This window comes from Herpailurus yagouaroundi, unplaced genomic scaffold, assembly GCF_014898765.1.
Source record: "Herpailurus yagouaroundi ecotype Mexico unplaced genomic scaffold, PumYag 182, whole genome shotgun sequence".
Lineage (NCBI taxonomy): Eukaryota > Metazoa > Chordata > Mammalia > Carnivora > Felidae > Herpailurus > Herpailurus yagouaroundi.
In genome coordinates this window covers 58,745,825-58,765,078 of record NW_024412413.1, presented here as the reverse complement: position 1 = coordinate 58,765,078, position 19,254 = coordinate 58,745,825, and the positions used below count along the sequence as shown (strand labels likewise).

General features: G+C 48.1%; 2 protein-coding genes across 3 annotated transcripts; one reads left to right on the top strand and one right to left on the bottom strand.

The window, feature by feature from the left end:
• Positions 1-1,676: 1,676 nt before the first annotated feature.
• MARS1 (methionyl-tRNA synthetase 1) lies at positions 1,677-15,156 on the top strand. 2 transcript variants are annotated; one of them, XM_040491619.1, is made up of 22 exons: positions 1,677-1,845; positions 2,694-2,784; positions 2,944-3,022; positions 3,101-3,235; positions 3,580-3,655; positions 3,908-4,080; positions 4,259-4,365; positions 6,226-6,342; positions 6,482-6,685; positions 7,464-7,665; positions 9,892-9,966; positions 11,154-11,324; positions 11,494-11,589; positions 11,728-11,845; positions 12,213-12,426; positions 13,219-13,350; positions 13,459-13,563; positions 13,635-13,821; positions 14,422-14,493; positions 14,634-14,657; positions 14,745-14,837; positions 14,937-15,156. In XM_040491619.1, the coding sequence occupies exons 1-22, from the start codon at positions 1,737-1,739 to the stop codon at positions 15,081-15,083; spliced, it is 2,727 nt and encodes a 908-aa protein (XP_040347553.1). In that variant the 5' UTR covers positions 1,677-1,736; the 3' UTR covers positions 15,084-15,156. The 2 variants fall into 2 exon arrangements, with proteins under 2 accessions (XP_040347553.1, XP_040347554.1); XM_040491620.1 differs by lacking the exon at positions 14,634-14,657 and having other exon boundaries at positions 1,678-1,845.
• On the bottom strand, positions 15,099-19,101 carry DDIT3 (DNA damage inducible transcript 3). The gene is made up of 4 exons (XM_040491625.1): positions 18,999-19,101; positions 16,667-16,714; positions 15,783-15,937; positions 15,099-15,686 (listed from the first exon to the last, which is right to left on the bottom strand). Exons 3-4 carry the CDS (start codon positions 15,915-15,917, stop codon positions 15,318-15,320), a joined length of 504 nt encoding a protein of 167 aa, XP_040347559.1. The 5' UTR covers positions 15,918-15,937; positions 16,667-16,714; positions 18,999-19,101; the 3' UTR covers positions 15,099-15,317.
• Positions 19,102-19,254: the final 153 nt, after the last annotated feature.

The window sequence follows — 19,254 nt, the reverse complement described above, 5'->3', positions numbered from 1 at the left end:
TCCAATCCCACCAATCTTTACTGGCTAACTTTTACTTATCATTCTGATCTCAGCTGAAAGGTCACTTGCACAAGAAGCCCTCTCTCAACCACTTAGAATTGGGTAGAGGCCCTAACTAGGAGCTCCCACAGCAAGTTTTACATGCCCCCTTATGATTTTCATGAAACTTTTTAAGTTTACTTATTTATTTATGTAAGTAATCGCTGCACTCAATGTGGGGCTTGAACCCATGACCCTGAGATCAACAGTTGCCTGCTCTTGCAACTGAGTCAGCCAGGCGCCCTGACTTTCATGAAACTTTAAAGATACTTTTCTGACTTCTGAGGAAGTCTGTGAGCTCTGCTAAGGCAGAAGCCTGTATCTGTTTTATTGATAATTGTATCTTCACTGCCTTGTATAGTGCCTGGCATAAAGTAACTTCTCTGTGCCTCGGTTTTCCCATCTGTAAAACAAGAATGAGAGAACCGAGCTCATTGTTTGTATTTTGTTAAGTAACCACTTTCTTATAGCTCACATTTTATGGGAAAGAAATTTGGACAGGGCTCAGCTGGGCAGCTATTCTATCCCATGTGGCATTAGCTAGGGTCATTTAGTGATATTCAGCAGGCAGGTGGATTGGTCTGGAGAGCTTCTCTTGCATATCTTACACCTTGATGGGGAGGACGGGAAAGCTGGAACTGTCAGCCAGAGTGTCAACATGAAACTTCTTCAGCATGGCGAGGTGGTGAGACTTCTTATGTGGCTGCTCTGAGCTACCAGAGCGTTCCAAGAAGCCTGAGGAGAAGCTGCAGGGCCTAGCTTCAAAATGTCTAGAACCTCCGTAGGAGTTTTAAGAATATATATATATATATACATATATATATATATATATATGCACAGAAAGTTGTTAGAACAGTGCCTAACTCATAAGTGCCATTAGGTATTAATTATTCTTTTTTTAAGTTTATTTAAGTAATCTCTACACCCAAGGTGGGGCTGGACCTCATGACCTCGAGATCAACAGTCACATGCTCTTCGATTGAGCCAGCCAGGCACCCCAGGTAGTAATAATTCTTAAAGGGATGGAGAAACGAGTAAGAAGTATCCCTTTCTCAATTACTGATATGCACTTCCTCCTAAAGCATATACTTATTGCCAAACTCTTAGCCTTCTTACTTCCCTTCAATCTGACCTTTTCCCTACATATGCTCCCTCACCTTCAGTGAAACTGTCTACCTGTAAATTAGCTGCAGACCGGTAGTAAATCACTGTTTAATAGTCACGCTCTCTTTTGTTAATAGGATATCTACATTCATTTCCATTGGGTCACTAAAGTAAGTTCATCCTCTCATCTGGATAACTCCGTTTCTTGCGAACCCAAATCGAGAGTCGGCCTTTGCTGGTGGCCGCTGTCACGACGCCACTTCAGCAAGACTAGAAGCGGCCTTGGCTTCCGTCACCGCCTTCCGGCTGCCGTAGAGGATCAAAGCACATTGGACTCCACTCGTAAACTACCCCTCCCGCTCTCGCACCAAAAAAGTGCCACTCTAGCACAGCCTCTGCGGCCTCCCCATCTCTCTGATATTGTTTTCCTGTTTCCTGGTGTGGCATGATGGGAGAAGTAGTTTACTTTCTGCGAGAGGCGTGCAGGGAATGCCTCGGTTCAGAACTTCATTTCCCGGCGTGCGTCGCGGTGGACGCTCAACCCGCAGGCCGGAGGCCGGTTCCGGTTGCATCAGCGTGGGATTCACGGCGAAATGAGACTGTTCGTGAGCGAGGGCGCCCCGGGGAGCTTACCCGTGCTGGCCGCCGCGGGCAGGGCCCAGGGCAGAGAGGAGCTGCTTATCAGCACCGTAGGCCCCGAAGGTAGTCGGACTGGCTGGTGCTGGTGGGCGGTGGATGAGGGGGGCGGAACCGAAACACACCCAACACCCATCCAGCAGTTGTCTTCCCCAAACCTCCACCCCCCACCACGCACTCCCGTCAACCTCCTCCCCCATTATCCTCGGTCAGCCCACTCCTCTTCTCAGCCCACTCCTCTTCTCCCAGTCACGTCTTTCATTAGTCGCTTCCCTCGATTACTTTCAGTATACCCCTTTCCTCACCTCTACTCTCCCCCCTTCATCTCCCTGTACCCAGCGTCACTCAAGTGAACCTCTACCCCATTCCAACTTTCTCCCGCACCTATCAGACATCTCCCATCCCCCACATCCTCTCTAGTTATTCATCACAACCCCCCAGGCACCCCTTTGTCATTTTTAGGAGACCTTGGTCTCCTCTCCTAAAATACGCAGACGACAAACACATGGACTCCTTCGGTTTACCTCTTCCCAGCCATCTGTTTGGGCGACTCTTAATAGCGGTTCTCTTGTTAGTTTTCCCAGTTCTCTTAATTTTGTTCTCCCACTCTTCTCTTAGATCATTCTCAGTTACTGTCCGTTGTTCCAGTGTTTGGCTGCAGCACTGTCTCAGTACCACCACCCCTCTGCAATGCCCATCTGTTGCCTCCAGCTGGCGGTCCCAGCTGAACACCTGCTAGTCTGTCCAGCTCATTCAGGACCCACCCCCTTTCAGTGGTCCTATCCAGAAAACTTTCCAGTGTCTTTTCCCCCCTTTTCCCTGAACAATGCGAAGTTGTCCATCTAAGTTGACGGAGTTTTTTTTTTTTTTTTCTTTTCCTTGTTTTTTTCACTCATTTTTCTCTTCTGCATCAGAGTGTGTGGTCCCGTTCCTGACCCGGCCTAAGGTCCCTGTTTTACAACTGGATAGTGGCAACTACCTCTTCTCCACTAGTGCAATCTGCCGGTCAGTATCGGTCCTTAAGGCAGGAAGGTGGCTGAATAAAGTCAGGGCTTACTGTCCCCTGTGTGACTTTATTTGCCACCACTGTTTCACTATGGGGTGAGAAATGGGCTGGACAGATGGGCCTTTCTAGTTCTACCTTCTGTCGCTCTCTCTGAGCAGATACTTCTTTTTGTTATCTGGCTGGGAGCAAGATGACCTCACCAACCAGTGGCTGGAGTGGGAAGCTACGGAACTGCAGGTGGGACTGAGATATGGGGGGTGGCAGGCAGGCCCTTGCTCTGCATAGCCATCCTGACCTGCGTCTCCCACATTTTAGCCAGCCTTGTCTGCTGCCCTGTACTATTTAGTGGTCCAAGGCAAGAAGGGGGAAGATGTTCTTGGCCCAGTCCGGAGAGCCCTGACACACATTGACCACAGCTTGAGTCGTCGGAGCTGTCCTTTCCTGGCTGGGGTGAGTTGGGCTTTGAGACAGGGATCAGGGAAAGCTGTATGATAAAAGAATTAAGAAGGAAGGCTATATCCAGAGTGCAAAACCCAGCACTGCCCCTTGTTAGCAGTGTAACCTTGAAAAATCACCAGACTCTCTAATCCTCAGTTTTTCCTCATCTTTGAAATGGGGTAATGTTAGTAGCCACCTCATTGGATTATTGTGAGGATTAAGTGAGGTAACTTAAAGTGCTTAACAGAGTGCTTGATGCGTAGTCACAAAGTGCTTAGGGAATGTTAGACGTTATTGTATACATTGGGAAGAAACTGAGTATTTTACCTGTGGACCTTTTTCTTTTCTCGACAAAGGAGACGGAATCTCTAGCTGACATTGTTTTGTGGGGAGCGCTATACCCATTACTTCAAGACCCAGCCTACCTCCCTGGTGAGAACTGTGCATATCACTTCACGCCCAGGCCCAACCCAGGAGGTTGGTGTAGGGAGTACAGAATGGGCAATAAAATATTGAGGATCCGCTTTGAGGCATAGCTTGACAGGGCAGCCATAGCAGAAAGATGGCTGAGGGAACTGGGGAAGATAACTGGAGAAACTTCCTGAAGAGAGGGAGGAGGTCCACTCTTGCCTCTCCATTCCGGGTCTTGCTGATTGATTCCCTTTTTTTCTCCCTTCTCCACAGAAGAGTTGGGTGCCCTGCACAGCTGGTTCCAGACACTGAGTTCTCAGGAGCCATGTCAGAGAGCTGCAGAGACTGTGCTGAAGCAGCAGGGTGTCCTGGCCCTCCGGCCCTACCTCCAAAAGCAGCCCCTCCCTAGCTCCTTTGAGGGGAGGGCTGTCAGCAATGAGCCTGAGGTTTGGAACAGAGCAGTGGGGTCCCCACAGAGCTTCAGTACTTGGGGGTTGAGGTGGCTTGGAGAGGGACTTTGAGGGTGGCCATTATTAACTCTTTCCTTTGTTGGAGAGCAAGGAAGGAGTTTCTTTAGTCTTTGGGCCCCCTCACCTGGTGAGGGATTGTATCCACTCTTTACAGGAGGAAGAACTGGCTACTCTGTCTGAGGAGGAGATTGCCATGGCTGTAACTGCTTGGGAGAAGGGCCTGGGAAGCTTACCCCCACTTCGGCCACAGCAGAATCCTGTGTGAGTAGGCACAGATGAGTGGGGCTTGGTTTCTTTCTTACTTTTTTTTTTTTTTTTTTTATGTTTATTTTGGAGAGAGAGGGAGAGACAGAGCATGAGTGGGAGAGGGGTAGAGAGAGAGGGAGACACAGAATCTGAAGCAGGCTCCAGGCTCCAAGCTGTCAGCACAGAGCCCGATGCGGAGCTTGAACTCACGGACCACAAGATCGTGACCTGAGCTGAAGTCGGATGCTTAACCGGCAGAGCCACCTAGGCACCCCGAGTGGGGCTTGGTTTCTTAAAGGGAGATTACTGATAGAGACAATATCTATTTGCCAGGTCCCCTTTGCTGGCCTCTTTAATGTTCATCTTTTCCTTTGGCACTTTGTACCTCTCGCTGCACTGATCCAGTTACCAGTTACATAAGAGAATGTAACCAGTTACCAGTTACATAATAGAATGCAACCCCCCTGAGGGTAGAGCCCCAGACATACTCACTTTTATGTTTGCTACAGTAGTAAGCACACTCATAATGAGAGAGAAGTCACACTGACACAATGAGGAGCAGCACACAGTGTGTTTATAGTGCTTAGGGGCTTGGGATACAAGGATGACTGGGCGGAAGGTGGTTGTCTTGAAGGAAGGCTTCCCCGAAGGAGTTGATTTCTAAGTGGGATTTCAGAGAAAATTATGGTATGCAGTTACAGGGAGCAAAGTCAATGACTGCAAGAGAAATCAGGGTTTTGTTGTTTTTTTTTTTTTTTAAGGAAATGAGCTATAAAACTTTCTGGCAAGTAGTTGCAACATCTAACTGGATGTGTATATCAGCTGGGAAGAAAGGGTGAGGTTAACCAGAGGAATCATTTGAGTCTTTGTTAATAGTGGAAACCATGGGAATCCAAGGGGCGCCTGGCTGGCTCAGTCAGAGCGTTCAATGCTCAGTAGAGTGTTCAACTCTTGATCTCAGGGTCGTGAGTTCAAGCCCTATGTTGGACATGGAGCCTACTTAAAAAAAAAAAAAAAAAATAGGAAAGAAACCGTGGGAATCCTGAGTTCTCAGGATGCCCAAAATTGAAGGACATGGTAAAAGTGGGAGCCAAGGAGTATAGGTTGAGAATGGTTGGAAAGGTGAAAGGAGCCCTGGTGAGGGGTCAGTGCCAAGGAGGAGGGGTGGGTACCGAATGTGTGCAGCTGAGCTATCAGGTGATGAAGCATAGAGAGGAGTGGATTGAATGACTTCAGACAGCAGATTACGTGCCATGACTAAGCATGCACCTGAAATAGTGTAGGGGGAGGGTGGCTATGAAGGCAGTAGCTGATGCCTGCTGATTTGAGTAGGGCCGCAAGGAAATAACTGACATGAGTTAGGGACGGGAGAGTAGGGGGTATGGGAGAACTTGGGAAGACATGAAGATGGGGTGGCAGGCTGTGAGCATTTCAGACAGTGACTGGAGGTAATGCTTCCTGAGGACAGGACAGTGCTGAGAAGGGATGCTTGGGTAGCGTTGAAGTCTGGGGGGTGTAGTGGTTGACAGAGCCAGAGAAAGTTTTGTCGATACCCCGGAAGTTGGAGCCTGAGAATGAGCGGCTGGAAAAGAAGCAGTTATGATAGTAAAGGCGGACAGAGGTCAGTGAGGAATGCAGCTCCTTAAGAGCAGTACCTGGGCTTGCTCACTGTGGCAGGGCCCTACACTTGCAACTGTAGGGGGTCTTGTGGCTTTTGGGGGAATTCATGATGCTGTGGGTTCGTGTGGGGAAGACTTCAGATGTACCTGAGTCTGTGACAATAGAACAGATCCGTGTGGGTGTTCTGTGCCCTGTAGGTCCCTCTTGACCCTTGCTTCTCCCCCATGAACTGTTCTTTTCCTCCTTCCCTACTAGGTTGCCTGTGGCTGGGGAAAGGAATGTGCTCATCACCAGTGCCCTCCCTTACGTCAACAATGTCCCCCACCTTGGAAACATCATTGGTTGCGTGCTCAGTGCTGATGTCTTTGCCAGGTGGAGCCAGCTGCAGGGGAAGGGACCTCCTAAGGGAGCAGTGGCCCCAAGCGAATAGAATGCCTCAAGAGTAGAGAGGATCCTGGGGACATGGGAGGGTCTGGGATGGGGCCCCTGTAATCCCCATATCCTCTTCCAGGTACTCCCGCCTCCGCCAGTGGAACACCCTCTATCTGTGTGGGACAGATGAGTACGGTACAGCGACAGAGACCAAGGCTATGGAGGAGGGCCTGACCCCCCAGGAGATCTGTGACAAGTACCACGCCATCCATGCCAATATCTATCGCTGGTTTAATATCTCATTTGATATTTTTGGTCGTACCACCACTCCACAGCAGACCAAGTAGGTTTCCTCTAATCAGGCAGAAATAGAAGGTGGATACTGGGGCTGGGGGCAGTGAAAATACTCTGGAGACTGAAGGAACCGGAAGTGCTGTTTAGGCATCCCTCTCAAACTTAGGATCTGAATATTGCCCTGAAATGTATCCCAAGCCTGGGGATTCAGTGGTTGAAGAGGCCTGACCAGGGGCTGAAGAAGCAGCCAAGGATGGGAAGAAATAGGACTTAGGCTTAAAGGAAGTTTCTGCCTTGCCTCTGCCGCCTCTCTGCTCTTCCCTGGCTACTGTTGAGTTTTAGGAACTTCCCTTCCACTCCTATGTTGGTTTATAGCAAATATACTCATTCTTCCTCTGCCTGACACGCATCCTTACAAAAACTGTATAGTAGACGGGTCGATAGCTTAATAGTGTTCAGCAGTTTAGCAGTTAGACTGATTAATTTTCACTTCAGGACATATTGAAAAAGAGTATAGTCCTATCCTTTTAGAGATTTTTGTTAGCAAAGAGCACAAAACTGTCAAGTTTATATTTGACAAACATAAGTTCTGAAGTGTTGAGGGAAGGGACTGTGTGGGGAGTAAGGGATATATGAGGGGTCTGGGCTCATCCGGTAAAACTCCCTGAAATTGACTAGATGGCCTTGGCCTTGAGGGGCCTTCTGCCTGATTTCTTCGGCACTGGGACTGATTTGGGGCCTGGGTGCAGTGACAGGAGGGAGGGGTGCACCACTTCCTCTGACTTCCTCTGATCCGGCCCTCCCCTGTCCCTGATTCACTTTGCCAGAATCACTCAGGACATCTTCCAGCGGTTGTTGACCCGAGGTTTTGTGTTCCAAGATACTGTGGAGCAGCTGCGGTGTGAGCACTGTGCCCGCTTCCTGGCTGACCGCTTTGTGGAAGGTGTGTGTCCCTTCTGTGGCTACGAAGAGGCCCGAGGTGACCAGTGTGACAAGTGTGGCAAGCTCATCAATGCCATTGAGCTCAAGGTGAGAGGAGGGTCTCATGGAAGCCCAGAAAGGGAGACAGTCTGTGTTATTCAGGGACTCCCAGGCTTGTCCCATTCAGGATTTTTATTTTAGCATTCAGGACCTTTTGTCGGTGTCTCTTTTTGCCCCAACTCATTGTTTGGTTCATTGGACGTTTACTGAGCATTTACTACATGCTGAGCATTGTGCTAGGGAAGAGACAGGATGAGTGTATGCTTCCCTACCTTTGTTCCTGCTTCAGATCACCTGATCTGCATGTGTTTAGTTCTTTCTCTCTTCTGTAAACACGTGTTCTTTTCTCCACGTTTACTCATGTGTTAGTTTATTCATTTATTTATACAACCCCTGTGTTTTGAGCTCTTGTGATAGGGTGGTCGCTGGGAACTGCTGGGGATGTAGCACTGAGTAAGACAGATCTTTGTGTAGTGCAGGGAGGAGACCAGCCCTAAGGACAAGAATGTATGTCCACGATAAACTGCCAGGAGGATGTGACAGTGGCCTCTGGGTAAAGATTTTAGCCAGGTGATCGGGGAAGACCTCTCAGAGGAGGTAACCCTCCTGAACTGAGAGTTTAACTGAAGAATGAGAAGGAGCAAGCTGGGCGATGAGGGATTGAGAGTGTTCCAGGCAAATGAGCAGGAAATGCAAAGGCACAAGGCAGCAAGCAGCTGAAAAGGCAGAATGGAGAAGGCCAGTGTAGCTGTAGCACAGTGACAGGGGGATTGAGGGGGGGGTCAGAGAGGTCAGTGGTGACCAGATTACCAGGGCCTGGTAAGCCATGTGGGAGCTAAATGGTAGGCTGCTCCGTGGAAAATGGATGGGAGAGAAGCAAGAGAGAAAGTGGGGAGGCCGGTTTGGAGGCCAGAATGGTAACTCAGAAATGGGATGCTGGTAGGTTGGTTTAGGTTAGTAACAGCAGAAATGGGGAGAAAAAAAGGATTCGAGATAGGTTTTGGAGGTAGACCGTACTGGATAGATGAATTCTGGGTGAGGGGAAGTCAAGGAAACGATGACTTGGAAGTTTTTGGCTTGAGCAGCTTGGGTAGACAGTAGTGCCATCTACAAACGTGGGCAGGCTTGGTTGAAGGGCAGGAGTTCCGATGGAGGGCAGTGAGACTGTTGGCTTTGTTCAGTTTGTGGTGCCTGTTAGACACCAATGTAGAAGTGGTAGGTAGGCGGCTGCAGATAGGCGTGTAGAGCTCAGGACAGAGGTCCTGAGAGAGTTCTAATGGCTCACCTTTAGAAGCCCAGATCGGGACACCTAGCTGGCTCAGTTGGTAGAGCATGCAAAGTCTCAGGGTCACGAGTTCAGGCCCCACGTTGGGCGTGGAGTGTACTCAGACAAGAAAAGAGTCGAAAGCTCAGTTCTAACCTCACTAGGAAGCTTTCATTGATTAGCCCCACCTGACTGTTTAGTCCTCTAATCATCACTCACCAGTGTTTGCATGGTTAGTTTGTGCCACGAAAGTAAGTATTTCTTGACATTTTGCTTTGGAAAGGTCCGCACTCCCTAACTTGATTGTAACTTCCTCAGGGAGAGGAACTGTGTATCTGTGCCCCTTCTTTCCCTCGCACAGCTGCATACAGTGCAGTGCTCTCTACCTAGCCTGTGCTCAGAGAATGCTTTTTCCTTATTTATTTATTTATTAAAGATTTTATTGATTGGTTGATTTTTAATTTTTTTTTTAATCTTTATTTATTTTTGAGAGAGAGACAGAGTGTGAGCAGGGGAGGGGCAGACACAGACTCTGAAGCAGGCTCCAGGCCCTGAGCTGTCAGCACAGAGCCCGACACGGGTCTCAAACTCACGAACCGTGAGATCACGACCTGAGCCAAAGTCGGACGCTCAACCGACTGAGCCACCCAGGCACCCCTAGATTTTATTTTTAAGTAATCGCTACACCCGCCGTGGGGCTTGAATTCACAACCTTGAGATCAAGAGTTGTGTGCTCTGCTGACCGAGCCAGGCAGTCGCCCCTGTTTTTTCCTGTTCTTTGGAGTGATAGGACAGCGTCGTGAAACTCTCAGTAACCAATGTTATGCTGTGTAGACTTGAGTCTTCAATTTCTCAGAAGGCCAAGTAAGCATGGAGCTAAGTGAGATGGCAGACTGGGGAGCTCGTCCCTTTGTGCCTCACGCCTTGCCTGCACAGCTCCCCCTGGCCTGTGGTCCGGATCCTGATTATCCCACCTTGCGTCACGCCTTCCCTTCAATTTCCCTTCACAGAAGCCTCAGTGTAAAGTCTGCCGGTCGTGCCCTGTGGTGAAATCCTCTCAGCACCTGTTCCTGGACCTGCCTAAGGTAAGTGGGCCTTTCCCTCAAGCTATGGATCTCCCATCCATATTTCAGTTTTGTCAGTTTTCCCAATAATATCTTTTACAGCATAATTTTTTCTTTAGTATGGAATCTAGTTCAGGATCATGTATTCCTTTTAATTTTTCTCTCTCTTTGGTTTCCTTTTATCTGAAACAGTTCCTCAGCCTTTGTCTTTTATGACATTAACAGTTTTTAAGACTGCAGTCTCTGATCACCTCCCTACCCCAAGTAGACTGTTTCTCATTTTGGATTTGGCTATTTTGCCAGGATGAAATAAATTCAGGTTCTGCGTCCTCAGTTCTAATACTATACAGATGATATCGTGTCCTTTCCGGGGGCACCTGATAGCCATCTCCCCCTCATTGGTGATGTTGATTTTGTCTGGTCAAGGTGTTCTTCAGTGTCTCCATTGTACAATTAACATTTCCCCCTTACAGCTTATAAGCAGTCTGTGGGAGTATACACAAAATCGTTCCATTCTGCCTTCCTGCCAGCAAAGTGTGTGCCTATTTCCCCATAGCCTCACCAATAGACTGTGTCGTCAGGCTTCAGAAGCTATGGTATTTATGTGGGTAAATCACATAAACCATCCCTTCCAACAGATTTATCTGTTTTTCTGCTTACAAAAGTGAAATAAGCTTATTTCTAAAATTTCAGGTAGAAATACGGTACAAAACCAGATGTGTTCTCTATAATTCCATCTGAGAATAAAGCACTGATACATATTTTCCTTCAAAATTTTGTCTGAGCTTCTGTGTGTTGTTACTTATTTTTATTATGATAGGATTGTATATTGTTGTTTTGCAGTTTGCTTCATTTAATATATCTCAGAGATCTTTACACGTCAGTACATGCGGATCTAACTCCCTCTTTAATGACCTTGCAAGTATTTCATTGTATTGATATATATTTCCATAACTCTACTGAACTGTGGGAGTTAGTTTCAATTTTTTTGCTATGATGAACAGTGTACTTCTTTATATACGTATCCATACGCTTATGTGTATTTCTATTGAAATAATTCCTAGCAGTGGAATTGCTGTGTCACAGTCACGAGTCTTTTTAATTGTATATTGCCAGACTACTCCAGAGAGGTCGTACCTGTTTATCTTCATGCGAACCATGTATGAGAGTGTCCTAAATCAGCCCTCTGACTTTCTCTGCCATCTCAGCTGGAAAAACGACTGGAGGAATGGTTGGGGAAGACATTGCCTGGCAGTGACTGGACACCCAATGCCCGGTTCATCATTCGTTCTTGGCTTCGAGATGGCCTCAAGCCCCGCTGCATAACCCGAGACCTCAAATGGGGAACCCCTGTACCCTTAGAAGGTTTTGAGGACAAGGTAAAAACCCTATGCTTTGTTCATATGTCATATTATTCTGCCTTGGGGTTGAGACCCTGGACTAGCAGAATAGACTGTTGATTATGTCTTGCTTCAGTCAGAGACTGGGTTAGTGAAGTTTTCCAGTGTTTGTTCATCCTATTGTATCTCTCTCCTCCTGGCCCTTCAGGTATTCTATGTCTGGTTTGATGCCACTATTGGCTATGTGTCCATCACAGCCAATTATACAGACCAGTGGGAGAGATGGTGGAAGAACCCAGAACAAGTGAGCAGCTCTTGGTTAGCCTGTCTATGGGGAGGGTGTGTGCATATGTGTGTTGAGGTGGTTAGAATTGGGTACCTGGTCTTTCTTGGGCCTCTGAAGACGGTCTCAGGAGCTTTGTCTCCCAACTGTATTTTGTAGGTGAACCTTTATCAGTTCATGGCCAAAGACAATGTTCCCTTCCACGGCTTAGTCTTTCCTTGTTCGGCCTTAGGAGCTGAGGACAACTATACCTTGGTCAACCACCTCATTGCTACAGGTACCCTGGAAAACTGAAGATGGGGATGTTGCTAGGGAATGAGGGCTGAGGCAGTATTTGGAAGAAGATCTTGGAGAGGTTCTAGATCTTGAGTTAGGAGTTGAGATAAAATAGGAATAATTAAAACATGAGAACTCAACCCAGAAGAAAGCAGAAGTCTGAAGTTAAAATTTTGTAATGGGTAGAAGTGAAGGGGAAAAAGTAGAATGGAGAGGAAGAGATCTCCAAGTCCTGTGCAGGCCAGCTACTCAAGGAGAAGTGTTACTAGTCATTCACAATTGAGGTTGAGGGAGAGGAGAGAAGAGTTAGTGGGTCAGAGAGGGAAAGGTGCGATTTGAACAGATGGTTCTCATTCTCCTCTGTCCAGAGTACCTGAATTACGAGGATGGGAAATTCTCCAAGAGCCGGGGTGTAGGAGTGTTTGGTGACATGGCCCAGGACACAGGGATCCCTGCTGACATCTGGCGCTTCTATCTGCTATACATTCGGCCTGAGGGCCAGGACAGTGCCTTCTCATGGACAGACATGTTGCTCAAGAATAATTCTGAACTGCTTAACAACCTGGGCAACTTCATCAACAGGTGGGACTCAGTGTCGGGGGGGGGCGGTCAGAGTCAGCAGATGAGCTGGGGGTGGGGTGGGGCGCTGGCTAGCTCTGCTGCACTCGGTAGGAGACATTGGAAATGTGTTTTCTCCCAGCAAAAAAGCGTACTTACAGACCATTGGAAAAATTTGGCTAAAGAAGGGGGTTATCTTAGGGTAGGGGTAGGAGATGTTTGCCATACTTTTTGGGGTTTTTCTTACTTTAGGCTCACATTCCATGATTGGTCTCTGTCTCAGCTATTCCACAATCTAAAGAAGTATACTCTGTGGCTACCCATCCTTTCAGATTTGGTTGTTAACTGCACTTCACAGATAGTCTCTACTAGAGTATTGGATAGCAAGTAACAGATTTCAACTTGGTTATTCTGAGTATTGATTTCTTAAAAATAAAACGAGGTTGCTTGACTTTATCAGGTTCTTATACTTAGGGGAGAGAGAGAACAAGAAATTTTTTTTTTTTTTCTGAGGGGGGCGAGGGGCAGAAGGAGAGAGAGAATCTTAAGCAGGTTCCACAGTGAGCTCAGAGCCCCAAGCGGGGCTTAGTCTCCAAACTGTGAGATCATGGTCCAAGCCGAAATCAAGAGATGGACGCCTAACCTACTGAGCCACCCAGATGCCCCAAGGAATGAATTTTTAAGCTTTGCCTTGAGGGCTGCCAGGAGGTGTCAATTCTGAGAGAATGGAGAATTATGAAAATCAGGTCAAATTTCTATAAGGACATTGGGCAGTAATTCCTTTTCTCTTCCTTCTCCTTCCTTACTCCCATGAAGAGCTGGAATGTTTGTGTCTAAGTTTTTTGGGGGCTGTGTCCCCGAGATGGTGCTTACTCCTGATGATCGGCGCCTGCTGGCCCATGTCACTCTGGAGCTCCAGCACTATCACCAGCTGCTAGAGAAGGTTCGGTAAGTAACCTGCACCTCTGCCTCATCTCAGTAATCTGCTGGCATGTTGAGAGCCCCATACTGGCCCCTCTGGGACTTTCCACTTCAGTTTGCCTCCTCCCTTCCCAGGATCCGGGAGGCCTTACGCAGTATCCTCACCATCTCTCGCCATGGCAACCAATACATTCAGGTGAATGAGCCTTGGAAGCGGATTAAAGGCAGCGAGGCTGACAGGTAAGTTTGTGGAATAACGTGGGGGGTAGGCTGGGTCCTTCTGGAAATTCTGACTAATATCTCTCCCCCAGGCAGCGGGCAGGGACAGTGACAGGCTTGGCGGTGAATATAGCTGCCTTGCTGTCCGTCATGCTCCAGCCTTACATGCCCACGGTTAGTGCCACCATCCAGGCCCAGCTGCAGCTTCCAGCTCCAGCTTGCAGCATCCTCCTCACAAACTTCCTATGTACCTTACCAGCAGGACACCAGATTGGCATGGTAGGTCCCTCAGGGCTGGAGAAGCCAGCCTCTTAAAACCCCTACCTTTGCTATGCAGCCTTTGGGGAGGGGTCAGAGAACTTTGGACATAGGCCTCTTACAGCTGTTCTCTGAACCCCCTCCCCACTCCTCCCCACTCTGCACTCAGGCTTGTTTCTGATATAAAGTATCAGCTCATGAGCTCCATGTTATCTGTAGCCCACGTATCATCATTGTTCTTCGTGCCAGAACCCAGTACCTGGCATGTAAAACTAATTGGTATACAGCCCATGTAGAGTAGATGTTTGAAGAAACACCATGGTCACCTGGTCTCCATAATGCTAACAGGAGGGATAAAGTAAGTTCATCCGTACACCCTTGTGTCAATCTGGCATCCTTAAAGAGTTTAAATAGTCTTGGACTTTATTAATATTTTGGGCTTTCCTAGTGAATGGCAGTGCTTTTTCTGGATTCTTTATTGAAATCAGCAGGTATATGCTCATTTGTTTCTTCTGTAACATTTAGAGCTCCTGAGTATCAGTGACGGATTAGAGAGGCCCTCTCTGTAATCTGGTAGCGTTTATACGTAATCAGTGAATGATTATGTACCTCTCTTCACAGGTCAGTCCCTTATTCCAAAAATTGGAAAATGACCAGATTGAAAGTTTGAGGCAGCGCTTTGGCGGGGGCCAGGTGAGAAAGCTAAAGACTGTGCTGTCACCCAGCAAGAGCCACGGTGTCCTCTCCTTGTCCCTGAGTAGTCCTCACTCATTACTCTTTCCACCTTTTGACCCTGCTGCTTCCTTACTTATAGTTTTTCTTTCCTGTCTTAGCTGGAAGAGTCCTTGGAATTAAAGGTAATCCCATTCCTCCGAGATGTTCTGTAAAGCTTGAGGTCGAGGGGTATTTATTGAGCAGGCGATAACTTTGTTGCTGTTCTCTAGGCAAAAGCACCCCCCAAGCCAGCAGTTGTAGAGGCTATGGCAACAGCTGGACCACAGCAGATACAAGTGCTGACAGATGAAGTGACCAAACAGGTACGCAGCCTAAACCCTGTGGGAGACTGGACAAGCTGAATCCTAAATAGGTTCCTTCTGGTCTCACTATTGTTCTTTCCCCACCTGCTCTCCTTTTAGGGCAACATTGTGCGAGAACTAAAAGCACAAAAAGCAGACAAGAACCAGGTTGCTGCAGAGGTGGCTAAACTCTTGGATCTGAAGAAACAGTTGGCTCTAGCTGAGGGGAAACCCCTCGAAACCCCTAAAGGCAAGAAGAAAAAGTGAAAGTGAGAGCGTGGCTCATAGGAAGTCACTTTAATGGATATGGACAGTAATAAATAAATGTACAATCTCTATATACATGCTGAGACCCTTTCCTGTTGTCTACCCCAAGCTTTCCCCCTACTGAATAGATGGGGTCGAGGGTCACATCATTTGGCACTGATGAGAAGATGGTCAGCAGCCACTTCCACGAAAGGTAGGTAATAGCCTGAGGGGGGAAGTGATGGTTCCAACCGTTCACGCTTTGTGCAGGTTAACCATTCGGTCAATCAGAGCTCGGCGAGTCGCCTCCACTTCCCTGGTCAGGCGCTCGATTTCCTGCTTGAGCCGTTCATTCTCTTCAGCTAGCTGTGCCACTTTTCTCTCATTCTCTTGTTCTTTCTCCTTCATGCGTTGCTTTCCAGCTCCAGCTAGGGACTGGCCACTCTGTTTCCGCTTCCTGGGTCTTTCTTGGTCTTCCTCTTCTTCCTCCTGAGCCAGGGAGCTCCGAATGGAATCAGGAGAGTGAGGGCTCTGGGAGGTGTTCGTGACCTCTGCTGGTCCTGGCTCCTCAGTTAGCCAAGCCAGAGACGCAGGGTCAAGAGTGGTAAAAGTTTTTGATTCTTCCTTCAAGGGAATGAGGAAAGGTAGAATAGATATTAGTTAAGAAGGGAAGGGCAAGACCCTCCCACCACCCTCCAGCTTCAGGCCTAGCATTCTCACCTCGTTTCCAGGGGGTGAAACATAGGTAGCCCCATTTTCATCTGAGGACAGCACCTCCTGCAGGTCCTCATACCAGGCTTCCAGCTCCCAGCTGGACAGTGTCCCGAAGGAAAAAGGCAATGACTCGGCTGCCATCTCTGCAGTTTGATCAGGCTCTGGAAAAGTACATACTCAGGATGTGGAGGTCAGGGGTAGGAGTGGAATAAGCTCCACAAAGCAGTTAAACAGTCTATACGCCAGGATGGCAAACTGGCCTGCTACCTGTTTGCAGATAAAGATTTATTGGAACATAACTACATCCATTTATTTACATATTGCTTACGGCTGCTTTCATGTTCCGACAGTGGAGACCTCGACATTCAAAATATTTACTGTTTGGCCCTTTAAAAAGTTTTCCAATTGGTCTATACTAACGTTCCTTCCTTGCTTTTGCCCAGCATATGAAGAAGCAAGGGTCTGGAATATACATTCTTAGGCGATCCTAGTAAAAGTCCTCTGCCTCCCTGGGGGAACTTGTTGCTAGTTTCCAGGGGCAATTATCAGACCATCTGTGTTCCTTTCTCCTCCTGTGTGAGGAGTCCTTTGGGTGAGTCTAACCTTGATGGGGACTGAGGTTTGGTAAGACAAACCAATTATCTTTGTTGGGACTGACTGCTCACTCAGCCAGCTTTCAATTAGGACATGCTCTAAGAATAGTGATTTGGTCACCTAGTTAGGGGAAGGCCAGGAGGATGGATTTAGCCTGTCAGCAAAAGTTTGCTCAGATTCAAACCCTCCTCTCCTGTCTTCTTTAGGTGCTTTCATAACTTGTTAGGACTCCCAGTACAGTGACCCTAAGCAGCACCTCTTAGGAATTGGTTTTGGGAAAGGTTGGTTAAGTTTACCTGCTCTCAGGTATGGTGATGTATGAAGATACACTTCCTTCTGGAACACTGTAGGGATCAAAGACAGATGTTAGTCATTTTTTGGAAGGGAGACAGGTAGCTTCTTTTATCTCCAGCCTCCTATTGGTGTTTCCTCATTTCCTGTCTTACAGGGTACAGTCAATGGTCCCTGCAGCCATTTCCAAGGGCAGAAGACAGCCTTTATTTTTAGTTGCTGACATTAGTAGTCCTGATTACATAATAGATAAGTCACGGCCAACTCTACTTTCTCTAAATTCAAACCTGCCAGGGTAAGGAACAAATCAAGTGGTATTCTCCTAATTCCATTCCCACACTGACATCCTCCAAATGCACATTTCCAGTCTGGACCTCTAATGAGATCTCCAACTGTGCTATTTAACTGCTTACCTGAATCTCCTTTTGGATGTCTAAAAGGCATCTCAGACTTTTATATGTCCAAAGACAAATCCCTGCTCACCTTTCCCTTCCATGGTCTTCCCCATCTCAGTAAAGCAAGCATCTCTACTTGCTTAAACCAAAAACCTCAGAATCGTCCTTGATTCCTCTCTCACACCCCACAATTCAAACCACCAGCAAAAATTTTTAACTCATTCTTCAAAATCCGGGAATCTAAATATTTCTCACCAATTCCATTGTTTCCAATCCAGACCAAGTTACTGTCATCTCTGTTGGATTACTGCAGGTGTCCCAGTTTCTGTCCTTGCTACCCCTCCCCAAGTCTGTTCACTATAGGCAGCCAGAGTGAGCCCTTTTAAAACTTAAACCAGGTGCTGTCATCCTGCTCAAAACCCTCCAATGGCTTCCAATTTCATGAATATGAAAGGTGAAGGTCTTTAAAATGGCTAAAAAGGCCCCCATACCATCTGTTCCTTCCCTGCCCTGGATTTCTCATTGGCCACTCTCCCTCTTGCTCACTCTAGTCCAGCCAAACTGGCTTCCTGTCCCACAAAGAGACTGCATGCTCCCACCTTAGGACCTCTGTTCTTGCTGTTCTTCTGGAAAGCTCTTCCTTCCACATATTTGCCTGGCTTACTGCCTTGCCTCTTTTTAGATCTTACATTTAGAAGTCACTTCAGTGAGAGAATCCCTAACCACCCAATGTAAAACTAACCCCCCCACCCTGAGCATTCTCTACTTTTCCATGCTTTAGTTTTCTCCATGGCACTTAACATATGTTTGTGGTATGCCTTTTCCCACTGAAATATCAGCTCTGTGAGAGCAGAGATTTTTTTTTTTCTTGTTCACGGATATATCTGGGCCCCAAAATGCACGGCATGTAGCAGGTATGTGTTAAATATTTGTTAGGAATGAATGGATAAATTCTTTCCAGTCTCTCACAGGGAAGGGAGGAGGAAGCCCAGAGGCAGAGCAGTAGCTGCCTGTCCCTGGGGACTGGAGGTGCAATATCACCCAGAGTGTTTCTCTTCAGGGCTGTCCTCCCTGGGGAACCCTCCTTGCCTTCCAGTGTGTGGGCTGCAGCTTTCATCAGCAGTGGAGCCCCAGGCCAGAGGGCTGCAGAGCCAAACAGGGGGCTGGCCTGATGCAATGGTTACACAGAGATTAGTATGGAGACAGGACAGAGGGAAAGAGGCAGGGACCAATCTCAGGGGAAAGATAGTATACTGGAGAGGTCCCAAATGGCTTCCCACACTTAAGAGGTCCAAGATGCTCTCTTGTGCGGGAGGTCCAGAGACTTCTGGGGGAATGTGAAAACCTATCTCCAATCCCTGTTGTCCATCGGTACCCCTCCTCCCAAAAGCCTTGAGTCAGTTTCCTTAAGGTTCAATTTTCTGTTAGGGCGCGGAATGGCTATCCTGTGGAGGATCCAGGAGCGCCGGCTACCGACGTGGCCACTCTGGCCCTGAGACGCTGGGGCTGAGAAGGATTGGGGGTGGGGTAGGGGTAGTGCCGCTGACCGTAAGGCGGTGGCAGAGGCGTGAGCCATGGTCACCCAGGCGTCTTAGCGTGGGGGAGTGTCCTGCTGCCTCGCCTCCCACCGTACAGGCCTAAAGAGGCGGGGGGTCAGCAACATAAAATAAATCTCCCGAGGGCATCCAGACCCCTTCGACCAAGAGCACAGAGCAGGACCCACGCTCCAGGCAGGGGTAGGGTGACGCTATCGTCCGAAGGAAGAGAGGTCTGCAAGCACCACTCCGAATAAAGGATTCTCCCCATCCCTCCCTCGGACTGTCACTAATTTCATCGAGGAGGGGGTGGGGCCACATCCTAAAAACAAATGCCTGACTCGGAGGGGACAACTGGTGTTCCCGAATTTCGGAAGGTAAAGGGTAGATAAGGGATCAGTACTCGCCTCTCTCCTCAGGTTCCGGCTCTGATTTTGGCTTTGCTGCTGCCACCCGCTCATCTTCAACATGATATGCTCTATGCCTTAGACTCAAGCCTCTGACCTCGGTAGCTGGGAGCGCCGATCTTTTAATAAGGCCTTGCCCTCCTCTCAGGGGCGGATCCAGAAGCTTACCAATCAGGGCGCGGCACGCCGGCGTCGACCCCGCCTCATCCCTTACATCCGCCACTCAGAAGCTCCCGCGGCCCCGCCCCCATGGCTC